This window comes from Strix aluco, chromosome 26 (assembly GCF_031877795.1).
Source record: "Strix aluco isolate bStrAlu1 chromosome 26, bStrAlu1.hap1, whole genome shotgun sequence".
Lineage (NCBI taxonomy): Eukaryota > Metazoa > Chordata > Aves > Strigiformes > Strigidae > Strix > Strix aluco.
In genome coordinates, this window is record NC_133956.1 from 7,003,569 (window position 1) to 7,015,987 (window position 12,419).

The 12,419-nt window shown below is 49.4% G+C and overlaps 1 protein-coding gene across 1 annotated transcript; it reads left to right on the plus strand.

Annotated features, from left to right (window-relative positions):
• The first annotated feature begins 3,977 nt into the window (after positions 1-3,977).
• LOC141934944 (endothelin-2-like) lies at positions 3,978-9,667 on the plus strand. The gene is made up of 5 exons (XM_074850787.1): positions 3,978-4,140; positions 4,452-4,584; positions 5,750-5,869; positions 6,675-6,779; positions 7,534-9,667. The coding sequence occupies exons 1-5, from the start codon at positions 4,077-4,079 to the stop codon at positions 7,643-7,645; spliced, it is 534 nt and encodes a 177-aa protein (XP_074706888.1). The 5' UTR covers positions 3,978-4,076; the 3' UTR covers positions 7,646-9,667.
• The last annotated feature ends 2,752 nt before the right edge of the window (positions 9,668-12,419 follow it).

The following is a 12,419-nucleotide window of genomic DNA, read 5'->3' on the forward strand; positions in this document are numbered from 1 at the left end:
CCCAGCACCACCACTGAAATTCCTTGTAGTCAGCAGAAAGCAGTGATTTATAACAACTGATGTGTTGATCTGGAGGTGGGGGACAAATCTCCCAAAGGAAGCTTCACTTGACAATGTCTCTTTCCTATACTTCCTAACGGGGACTCAGTGGGGGATGACCAACTGTGGAAAAATTTTGCTAATGTCCCAGGACAAGAATTATGATTATTTGCTGGGCTTCCATCCACCATGGGGAATTCTGGCTCGTGACATCACCCCATTGTTCCTGCTGGTGCCAAGAACACGCTGGGATCCCGTCTTCTCAATGGTTAAAGCACTTTCCTGTTTGCTCGTTCCTTGTTTCCAAACAGCGCATTTCATGAATGCTGCACGGGACGTCTCTTTTCTTGAGCTGCTTTGTCCCTTTCGTCATGTCTGCCTGGAACTCTTCACAATGAAGTGAACAATGTATTCCTACAGTCAGAAACAAAAGGGAAAAAATAACTGCAGGAGGCAAAGCCCATCTTTGGCATTTAGGACCCTGGGTACGCCTTTGTTCCTTCTTTGGAAGCCGTGTTTGTGTAGCACGGACCCGTCCCTCTGCTCCAGCCTGTTGTTTTTCTTAGTGATTTCAGTGTGGTGATAATGCCAGGAGGGTTGGCCCTGGGAAGCAGTGGCCCTTGCTTTTTATCAGGGGAACAGGGACAGTTTCAGGAGCAGTGCAGCTTCTCTGTGTCTAGGAGGTCAAGGAGAACCACCACTCCCAGTCCAGGTTGAACTCCCCAGCTCAGAGTGTGAAGGGGGATCGAACATTCAGCCTAAAATGAGTATTTACTCTTGAAACCACCATAGTTTGGTACCAGAATAATACTCTGGGGATGGCTGATGCTGAGACAGCTCTTTCACCCTGTGTCTGGATGTTCTTCTTCACAAGCCTAAAGGCAAATCACTTTTTAAAAAGTCATTGTTTTTTTCACACAGAAGTTCTGTAGCTGTGGACAAAGCTCTCAGAGCAGGGTCAGTTCAAAGCAGTCCTGGTCAATGCAATCCCAACCCCACCTCTTCTCTGCAGGGTTCCTACATCCCTGCAACAAACGGAGACTTTCGTCCATAGCCCCACATCCTTTAAGATGTTTGAAACACCGGTGCCAAACATCCATACGTGTGCTGGTCAGGTTTGTGCCTGCCCAACACAGTAGGGTATTTCCTGGATAAAAAAATTAGTTCAACTCCATTCAGGAGGCTTATATGAACAAGAGGGTGTAACACTTGCTCTGTTTTCTGCAACAGTGTAAATCTCTTGGGATTTATGAGAAATGAAGGAAACAAGTGAGAAATCTTGGGTGAAAGGTCTGGTTTGTAAAGATGTTTTTGCACGTGGCATTAAAGGTGGATACCTTGCAGATACCTGGGTACTTGTCTTCTAGCAACCCAGTAAATGATCTTTAGAGACAGTTACCTGTAGCTTCAGGCACTTCTTGGAAATATAAGCCAAGGGACAAAGCTATGGCCACAAGAGGAGTCTGGTAAAGGAAATAGCTTGAACCCAGATCTCCAAAATCTCAGGTTAACTTGAGACTCTTCTTCCTTCCTGGAGACATGAGTGATCTTCATGTGACAAAGTTCTCTGCTGATCCTTTCAGTAAGCGAATCCTGGAAAGCCATATTGCTGTGGTTCTGTCTCATACTTCATGCACCTTTTCTAAGAAAGAGCCCCTTCTTTAAGTAAAATTATGTCATTTATTCCCCAGCCTCCGTGTGGGTAACTGCTGCTGCGTTACCTTCCCCACGTCGAGGATATCTTCTTTCACCCTGGAGTGACCAGAATGAGGATCACAGAAAGTGGAGCCAAGGGAGATTTATTATATCATTGAACTGGCATCTGGAATGTCACATAGTATCCAAGCTCTGACATAACTCTGAAACTTGGCACAGCTGGAATATGGGCTGTAACAGGTAATGCTGCTATTGTATTTCCCTATTTTCTTTAGGATGATTGTTGCATTGGTTCAGAGGTTAAAAACTTCCCTCTACTTGTTTGCCGCTCACACTGAAGCTTTATTTTATCAGTTGTATCTTTGTTTTCTTATTAAAGTAAAATTTTCAATATTCCTGATTTTCTCTGCCTCACATGTCCTCTACTCTGCAATTTTAGCTCCATTCCCAGATGCACATTTTTCATCTGCTCTGGCCTCCCGTGCCTCCTCACTTCATCCCCACTCAGTAAATGGAGCTCTTGACAGTAGCTGTGCTCTCATGTGCCATCATGGTTGGAGCTGTTTGGTGAATAGAGCAATAATTTCCCCCGAGCACATCTTTTTGATCCCACTATGAGCTTTCCCCTGCACACACCTGTGTGCATTTTGCATGAATAGAGAGGGACCCACACCGCTGCTTGGGCTGAGTCAATGTTAAAGCCTCTTGTCATTGTTTGCAAGAATGCAACTGTAACCTGTTTTACTTCCATGAGATGCTGTGAGTGGAAGCGATTGCTCAGACGGAAGCAGTTTTCCACACTCTGGCTCACTGCACTTTTTCTTCTCTTTCCATTCCCCATGCACGTGCTACACTTTGCATGAGACCTCACACTGATTCACTGTAATTGCCATCATCTTACATCTGTTCATGACAACAGTGCAATAAAACACTAAACTGTTCACTGTAAACAAATAAAAATACACTCCCTTTCCTAAGAAGCCTTTAAAAACATAGAGGGAAAGTCAAGTGCAGTAGTTCTTGTTGGCTCTTCTAACCTGCTCATGCTCCTAGGCATACTCCACTCCAAGATTTGTGAAGCCAGGAGCTGCCTCCCTGAGCTGGAGGGGTGGCCGCAGGCGATTCGGGGTGCCTAGAGCTGTTTTCCAGCCCTGTCGTGGTCAGCACCCCTCACTTCTCTGGGGGACGGTTTCCTCCTTCTGCATGATGGGCAAGGTGAAGCTGCTTTGCCTGTCTCCTCGTGCACGCCAGGAGGTGACTTCTCTATTCCACACTCTCTGCATCCTAAAAATGGGCAGGTAGTGTCGAGTATGCCGTCATTAATGTTGAAGCAAAATCAGACAGCGCTCGGACAGTTTTATTGCAAGAAATTTTAATTGCTTAACGTAGCAAAAGAGTTTAAACAGATCTAATGAAAAAAAAAAGAGGGAGAGAGAAAGCAGGGACTTTCATTTAACAGTTGTATTTTCTTGATTTGAGTAACACTTTTACTTGAAATTTAACTTGTCTCGAATTCTACCTAGTTTACCCGGGTTAAATCAGCTTTCCCGTGCAGACCTGCTAAACCGGGTCGTTTCACAGTTTCACTCGCCTTTTTTTTTTTTTTTTTTTTTTTTGCCGGGCCCGGAGGAGCAGCGCGGGGCTGCGGCGCCTGGGGCCCCCCCTGCGGGGAAGCGCCTGGGGCCGGGATCAAGCCCCACGCGTGGGGCAGGCGGCCGGCGGGCTCCCACGGCGCTGCCCGCACCCCTCCCGCAGCCCTCCCGCACCCCTCCCGCACCCCTCCCGCACCCCTCCCGCACCCCTCCCGCTCCATCTGCCGGCGGAGGCGGCGAACAACCTCCTGCCTCCACCTGCGGCCCCAGTCCCGGCCACGCCGCGGGGGCAGGAGCAGCCCCCACTCGGGACCCCCCCACGGGGATAGACACCCCCCCACATCCCCCCCCGCCCCGCGGAGCCGCGCGCACACGATCCCCCCCCCACTCCGCCGCCTCCCCGCACCGTCCCCCCCCTCCGCTCTTCCCTGCGCCCCGCAGCGCGAAGGGCCCACGCGTGTTTCGCGCACCCGCGGAGCGGCGGCGCTGGGAGCGGGCGGCGGGGGGGGAGCGGGGGCGGCGCGGGGGGGGCTCCACCCCCCCCCCACGCGTGCTCTCGCCCCGCTTGTTTCCCCCGCGGCCGCTCCACGCGGCGGGGCGGAGCGGGGCCGTGACGCGGCGGCGGCGGGGCTATAAAGCACCTGCCAGGCGCCCGCCGGCTTCAGACGCATCGCGGCGGCTCCGGCTAAAGCAGCGCACGGAGAAGCAGCGGGAGAGGGGTGTGGAGAGAAGAAAAAAAACCCCAAAACAGGAGAACACCCCCCCCAGAGCCTCCAACTCCCTGCGGCCATGCCCAGCCCCTTCGCCGGCGCCGTGCTGCTGGCGCTCGCCCTCTGCGCCCTCCTGGGAGATGGTGAGCCCCGCGCTGGAACGGGGGGGCTCGGCGCCCCGGGGGTGGGGGGGGACCGCCGTGCGTCCCCTCGGCTGGGGGAGTGGGGTGCCCGGGGTCTGCCCGAAGGCTGGCTGCGGGGTGGGGGGGGGGCATTGCTGCCGGGGTGATGCGAGCCCTTGGTGAGCCCGCAGCCTCATCGGCGGGGCTGCACCTCCTGGAGACCCGCCTGCACAGCGCGGGACCCTCACCGGGGGTGTGACCGCAGAGGGGACATACCGGCGGGCACTCCCTGCCCCGAGCCTGCAACTCATCCCTCCCTCCTTCTGCTCCAGGTACCGGCCACCCTCCGCTGGAATCCCACCTGGCCACGCACCCCAGGACCAAGCGATGTTCCTGCAACAGCTGGCTGGATAAGGAATGCATTTACTTCTGTCACCTGGATATCATCTGGGTCAACACACCTGGGTGAGCATGAATGTAGCTTTTGGGGGTGGACAGGGGGTGGCTCTGATGAGTGGGGGTGACTGTGCTTTTCTGGGGTTAGGTTAGAGGAAGGTGAGAAAGGCCCCAGTCCCGTGGGGCTCTTGTAGCACCTGCTCTGGAGAGCATTGCAAGTCCAAGTCCTTTCCAACATCTAGAAAGGGACAAACTGTGCTTCTGCTCAGCAGTTTCAGTGTAACCCGCAGGGGAGCGGGGTGAAAGCGCAGGGCACTGCTTCCTCGTGGGTTCATCTCTGTTGGAGATTTGTACCTCTGCAAGCCAAAAGCAACACCAAGATGTTATAGCTGCAAGTCAGAAAGTTACTCTACCCGCTTGCAAACTGTAACTCTGACTGCTGACTGCCAGTATTGTTAATGAGACAGTGGTGGGCTGGCACTAAACTCCTGTGCCTGCCAAGTCCTGCCCTCAAGAATGCTAAAGCAGCTTTCCGAGCGGTTTCAGACCAATGGCCATCACACTGTAGCAAAACACATGTACTCAGGTGTGGTTATAATCATGCTTGCTAACATGCAATTACAACTCACTGCTTGCTCGGAGAATAGTTGCAGTCACTGCCAATCCTAAACCCTCTGGGAGAGTAGATTGAGATCAAAGATGGAGTGGGAATGTGCTAACAGCTCTGAAAGCATGCTGTGATCAGAAGAACCTGTTATGGCCCCAAGACATCTTGATTTGTACTATGTCCTCTGTGTTAAAACCCACGGGGGGCAGGGGGGTGGGAGGGAAAGCCCTGACATCTCTGTGCTTGAGAAACTGGCTGCTTGCTGCTGGTGGACTGGGGCAGCCACGCTTCTCGTGTGCTTTGCCACGCAGGTGAACTGCCAGCTCGCCCAGCCCGTGTGGCGACCCTTGCACGGGCTCCTGGGCTGCTGCAAGGAGAGAAAATTCCACTTGCAACCCAGCACATACTGGCAATCTCCCTGGGAGGGGTAGGGTGGGGAAAACAGTGGTAGGTGGGAGAGGAGCTGGAGTTTAAAGGCTTAGACATATCAGTGACCTTTTCACCTTCTGTCTATAGATGAGTCTTTTATTATACTGGCACTGGCTTGGCTGCCTCCCAGGACTGTGTTATAAACCTGTTGGCTAATAAAAAGTTAGCTGCATAGCTGATTTCTTTTGTTTTTAACAGACACACCGCTCCCTATGGCTTGGGAAGCCCGCCAAGGCGGCGCAAGAGATCGCTCAGCAGGTGCGAGTGCTCGCACTCGAGGGACAACATCTGTGCCACCTTCTGCCAGGCGAAGCCTGGGTAAGTCAGGGGGGTCCTGGGGCTGTCCCTGGGGGCTGTGAGGCGAGGGTGCAAGCAGACAGGCAAAGCTGAGGAGCTGGAGTAACTCTACAGCCTCCCTGGGGACGGCTGCGCAGCTCTTTGCAAACAGCTGGAACTTGTCTAGTGGCTTTCATACCCCTCCCAAGAGGCCCTGGCAAAGTGTCACTAGGGTGTTTTTATTGTACAATAGTCTCTACTAGCTGATATGAAGCAATGTTACCTCCATCCCTCCTGCTGCCAGGAGGCTGAGGAAGTGCTGGGTGCACTGGTGGGAAGGGAGGAGCTGACAACATGTTGGGAGAGGGACAAGCGGAGGGTGTGAAGCTCTGGGACACCAGTATCTCCTGCATGGCTCAGGTGGGAGAGGCTGCAGGAGAGCAGGAGTGCTGTGAGCTGCGACTCAGAAGTCAAATATCTTCTGTAGCCAGCTCTTTTTATAGTGCATGTGGACTCTCAGTTGTCTCGCTTCAGCCAGCAGCATAGAGGAGTTGCTTATGCTGTGGGGATCAAAGTCATTGTAGAGATCTGTCATTAATTTCATAGCAAGGCAATAGTTAAAATCTCCAATCATTAAATATGACTGTGAATAGAGTGAGGTCTGACAAAAGAGGGTAACAGTAAAAGTGAGCCATGAATAGCTCTCAAATAGCTGCAATTAACCCTTCAAAAACATGCATTCAACTGTCTTAGTCTGTCACTGGTGATGTTAGAGCAACACTCCCCCTGGTACTTACCACAGCATGGCTGGATACGAGTGGTTCATGCATCTCCTCTTGCTCATTAGGTACCTCCAGAGTCTGAAGCTCCCAGTGAGCTCTGGAGCATCAGTGAAGTCTCCGCAGAGCGTTGGCGTGAGGCCTTCCCACCATGGCTTGCTGAGAGCTCTCAGGTGAGCATGCCCCTTAAACCCACTCTGAACATCCCTCATAAGCACTTTAAAATCCGCGGTTGTGACTCCACACTGCACTTACCGCTTGGATTTTACCTGACTTCCCCCTCTTGTCTTCTTTTAAATGAGTAGACTTGACTATTTCTGCTCTCTGTAGAATTGAAGGCTAACAGCTGAGGGAACCAGGGTTGCTTGTGTCCTTCCAAAACTAGAGGAATATTACATAAAATGTAATTCTTGATTGGAGTAGGAAGTTACTCTGATATGGGACAGGCAAATGGGTGATGTACAAGAAGGGAAGGGGTGGCATCATGTAGGAAAATGATTGATTGGGCAGCAGCTTTGGACCAAGTGGAATGGCTTTTCTCACATCACATCAGTGAGTTGTGGAACTCACTGCTGGAAGAACACGTGGACTCCAGGAGTGTAAATGAGTTTAAGGGAGTTGGCAAATTGAAGGAGAGTTGGCCTATTGGTGGCAGTTAAATCAGATGCAGTGGGGACACTTTCTGAAAGGCAGATCTGGGGAAGCATCGTGCCCTGCTGCAGGACTCCTTGTATCCTCTGCCACTGATGGAAAGGGGATACTGGGCTAGATGGATCTCTGCTGTGGCTTAATACAGCTGCAGCTAGAAATTCCCCCACCTTCTGCCTCAGAATAAATCTTGGTGAGGGGTAGATAAATATAATATGGGCTCTTGCTGAGAAGCAGGAAAATGGACTGGAGAATGAACATTGTACCTCCTGTTTACAGGGATCTTGCCGTCTCCAGTCTGCGGTTCGGCAAGCGTCAGCACCGTTCTCAGAGGAACGCACAGCCAACAGTTTTGCCTTGGAGGAAGAACATCTGGAAGAAGAAGAGATAAGAAACAGGTGCATACCAAGTTCACCAGAAGAATTTGGAGTCCTGTGGGTGCCACTAACTCCGCTGTCGGTAGTTAGAGCTGAAGGAAAGGCCATGAGTGGAAGGGGGAAGAAGTTGAAGTCTCCATGCTCCTGTTGCGTGAACCAGTACTGCATGCACTCCAGAGACTGTTGTAAAGGGAAAACTGTCTCTCTATACAGTCATAGATGTGTCGTGGAGCTGAATTGTGCCTTTTTGGATCAGGCAAGGGTCTTGCTGGAGGAGTACTAGCTTAACTCTGCACTGGAGTCCTAGGCAGAGGGTCAGCCCGCGCTGGGCAGTTGAATCACGTACAAACCAGACGGCTCTGTGCAGCTGTGGACCTGGCAGCACTGAGCCCATATCACTGGCCTGGTCTGCTCTGCCTCGGAGCCGTGTTTGAGCATGGCTCCGGCTTGGCCCCATTCAAAGGTGGTTTGGCTGGTCATTGTAGATGGGGGTAAACTGCCTCCAGTGTGAGCCCACCTTTGCGCTTTTTTCTCTTGTCAGTGCGATGTGCGTATGAATGAGACTCCCATGGTAAAACAGCTCCAAGTTTGTATTAAAAAAATACATCATCTAGAAGCCTGAAAGCCAGCTGAGTAGTCAGTGGCATTCGTTGGCTGAGAAATTCACTGAAGGGCCGTCCTTAAGTGGCTCTCGTTTAGGTGGAAGATAGCTTGCTTACACCGGAGCTTGCATCAAAGCCAAGCATGACCCCTGCCATCAGGCACAGCAGCAGGGGGGGGGGAGGCTGAAGTGGAGCTGCATTTCTGCAGGAGCCCCAGGTAGCCTGGGGGAGGGAGCCCCGCTGGGTCCGAGGCAGAGCCAAGCTGCTAGTCTGGATGAGTTCAGTGCTGTGAATCTGTCTCATCTCCTTGGACGTACCCTTAGTGGGGTAGAGTTCTTCCAGCTCTTAACCTAATATCCCAGCTTACTTTCAGCTCTGCCTGAAAGGAAAGGCTAGGGGACAGAGAAGATGGGTGGTGGGAAAATAGCACGCAAAGGCTTGCTTGCTGCTTTGCTTAGATCAGGTCTCTGAGTCAGACTCTATATAATAAATCACCAGTGTATGGATAGCATGTCACTATGAGAAGTGTAACCTGAATAGAGAATGCGTTAGGCAAGGGGCAGCCAGGTGGGATTGATGGGGAGGAAAGAATTGGTAAGAAGAGAGCACAGCACTGTCTGCACCGCTTTAGAGGAAAGGCTCAGATTTAAACCCATGCCAAAATCACAGCTGCTTCCCCAGCCACGGAGCAACATGGTGCTGCTGGCCCAGAGGAGGGAAGGAATAATTTGGGGAAAACACTGAGCCCAGGACCTAGAAACCAATCTTGCAGGCAAACACAATCTCAAGGCTCTGGAGCTGTATCACAAATGCACTTTTGTTTGCCTGGGCAGATTAACTTCTATTATAAATCATGGCTGCAGCTGTCATCTGGTTAGTGCAGATAAATAATTGTTCTCCTGGAACCACTGTTGGGTCCCCCTTGCTGCCCAATCCAGTATTACACATGAACATTTTAAAAGGCTGCTTGAAGTTGGTGGTGGACCAAAATCTGTGGCTGTTGCAAGTGTAGTCCCATTGGACGTACAAACTGCTTCCTTGATTTTGCTTTAAGCCCTAAAGGGGGGAAAAATTAGACCAATTGATTGTATTGTAAATGAAACAGCTGATTAATCATTTGGTCCCCAAAGCTGCAGAGAATCTTTTTTTTATATTTGACCTTCTGAAGGTCTGAGTCATTCTAAAGAAAAAAATCCTGAAAGGGTTTGTTCCAGAGGAAACTTTGCACATGGTTTAATGTGAGCCTAGTAATTTAAAATAAAACTACTGCTGTAAAGTACTATGTATATCTCCTTGTGTGTATAATGTCTCATCTTTAAGTGACTTATTGCACACATGCCATATGTAGCATCCTGATATCTGTATATTTATTTAAATCTATTGTTTTTTTAGACAGTAATTTGCAAAATTTAATTTGTAATAAATAATGACAAAAGTCAATACCATTTTTCTTCCTTATTTGATGTCTGGGTGGTGGTGGTGGCGGATGAAGTGAAAGAAATCCAAATGGCCAAAAGCACTGTGAAAGGGAGTGGGGAAGCAGAGCTGGGTGAGAACGGGGAGGCTGTGCAGTCTTGTGAATGGTCCTGAGCGAATTTCAGTTCAAAGTGAATCCATCTAGCTGACTTAAATGTTCCTTAACTTAAAATAAATACTTTTTTACTTTCCAGATGTGTATGGGAGCACAGCTGTGAAATTATCTCCAACTTGTGCTTAGGGCTGTGGATGCTGAGACGAGCTTGAATATTTGTGTTGAGGGATCCTGTTAATGTTTTCCCATGGTTGAGTCCTTTGCCTCAAATCCTCCCAGCAGCTCTGTGACTGTGGGTGTCAGCATCGCAGGGACAGAGCAACCACACACACTCTCCTGTGCCCACCAACTTTTAGATCTGAGTTTTGCTGATTGTTTGGGTTTTTGGGGGTTTTTTTTAAGTACAGTTGAAAAGCCATCATCCATTTGATGGTCATCTTTGCATGAAGACCACACCATAGATTATTCTGGTGCGGTTAGTGAATCTTACGGTGCAGCTGTGAGAAGGAAATAAAAAAGAAACATTAATGTAATAGCTAGCACTGTGTTTGCTGCATACCCAGAAACCATAGCATTTCTTCGTGGGTTTCCATGGTTTCCTGGGAACAGTAGTTCAGAGAGCTACAGCCCCATCCTTTCCTATTTCCCAGCTTTCTTGGCTGAGCTGCATCTCCCATAGCCAAGCCTCCACCCTGTGACTTGGTGTAAGAGTGTGCAAAAATCAGATTCCTTCAGATGTTTATATGACTTTAATGATAAATGTCCATGATAAAAAGGACCTTGAGTTACAGGTAAAAAGGAAAAAAAGGTACCCTGAAACACTGCAAGTTTCCTATGTATAATAACTAAGGTGCAATTCTCCCCTCTTGTGCTCAACCTTGATCCACAACAGGCTTGAAAATTTTTCCTGTTTGGGGTAATTTCTATGGTGTCCTCCTTGGACTGATTTCAGGTGGTGTGAATGAGGAAGCTGAGGGCTGTTGGAAATTCATACATTTCCCAGGAAAGATTTTCTCATCATCTGGAATGCCAACTGAGCCAGCCTTGGGTCCAGCCTTTTAGTTGTCTGTCTTAAGTTAGAGAAGAGCAATGACCTCAGTCAGCCCTTGGTCTCAAAGAACAAAACATCCTTGCTCAGGCAGCTGCAAGGGTAATAGCACAAGGGGAGCATTCCATTTGCTGGGGCTGGGACCATTAGAAATGCTCTCCAGCTCTGCTACAGTGTGTGGGCTTGAAGCAAGACATCCAAAAAGGGAGAGAAAATTTGAACTAATTCATTTGTGGGTGGGTTGGTGTTTTTTACTGGCCTTAAGATTAATGAGCAGAGGAAAATTTGACATAAGGATGAATGATGGAAAATCTTCCAGGGCAGGCTATTCACATTCACTTGGGGAAACTTTGGACTCACCGGTGAGTACTACAGAAGGAAATACTGGAAGTCAACATATCTGAAAAACCAGATACCCCAGGCCAGACAACCAGAAAAGGTCCCCAAGGCCCTGATCACTAAACTTCCTTGCTAGGATCTTATATAAGGCCCCTCAGGTGTCCCATCAAGTGCTGAGGAACAACCTGAGCCTGGCAGTAACCCCTTGGTGTTGCCTGGAACAATGCCAACATCTGTGCCAAGCCCAGCCCTTCAGGTACAGTTTTAATTACAAGAGCTAATTAGGTATCACCCAAGGGAAGGAGAGAAGGGAGATGCTTAAGAGCATCTTAATTAGGGTGAAAAGGGAGAAGAGAGGGCCATGCTTATTCTGACTTTATTGAATTCAGTGATAAAGATTAGCTGAAGTAGGTTGAAGGAGTCATATTTTATAAATTCTCACACGTAACAGGAAAGAACAGAAAAACAAAACTTTATTTAAGAGGAAAATCCAGGAAAGCAGGCGACTTCCAAAGCCAGTTCTAAGAATAAATGATAGCGTATCTTTCCTAAGGTGCCACTTTTTGATTGAGCAGTCCTTTTTATGATTGACAATTCTCATAAAAGTGGACCTCTCGTGCCCTGCATGTGACCCTGGCATTTTTTTGCAGCAGGATTTCCTGAAGAAGAGCCCCTTCTAGGTGGCCCACAGGCAGCTAACTTGCCTTCTTCACCATGGGACAGTTCTGTCCTCATCAGGTTAGGCAACATTTTTTTTGATGGGACTTTGTTCACATCTCATATTTGTTGAACTGATAATAAAAATAGAAGGATGCTTTGAGTGAGGGGTATTTGGGTAGATGCCTTTTCAAATCCAGACCTTTAATGCTTCCATGGAAAGAAGCTGTCCCCGGTGGATATCTGCTTTGCTAGAAGATTTTCCTGCCTGGCATTTTGTAATTTTGCACTGTTTTGGTCTGGATCACCCTGCAGAAGAGCTGGGCCTGGAAGGGACACTGAATAATGGGTGCAGGGTCATGCTTTGCCATGGGTCAGCAGCTGGTCCTGTGCCTTTGATTTTGGCACCTCTGGCCTGAGCTCTGTGGAGGTTGGAATATGGTCCAGCTGTATAGAGCCCCAGACAGTACTGGTGGCCTCTTTAGCAGCTACATCTCTATTTATAGGATTCAATCTCTCACAGAAATCTTGCACTCCTGCATGTGACTAAAGCCGAAGCTACAAGACACTGAGCCTGATATTCTGCAAAAGGTCTTTTCTCTGGGAAATAC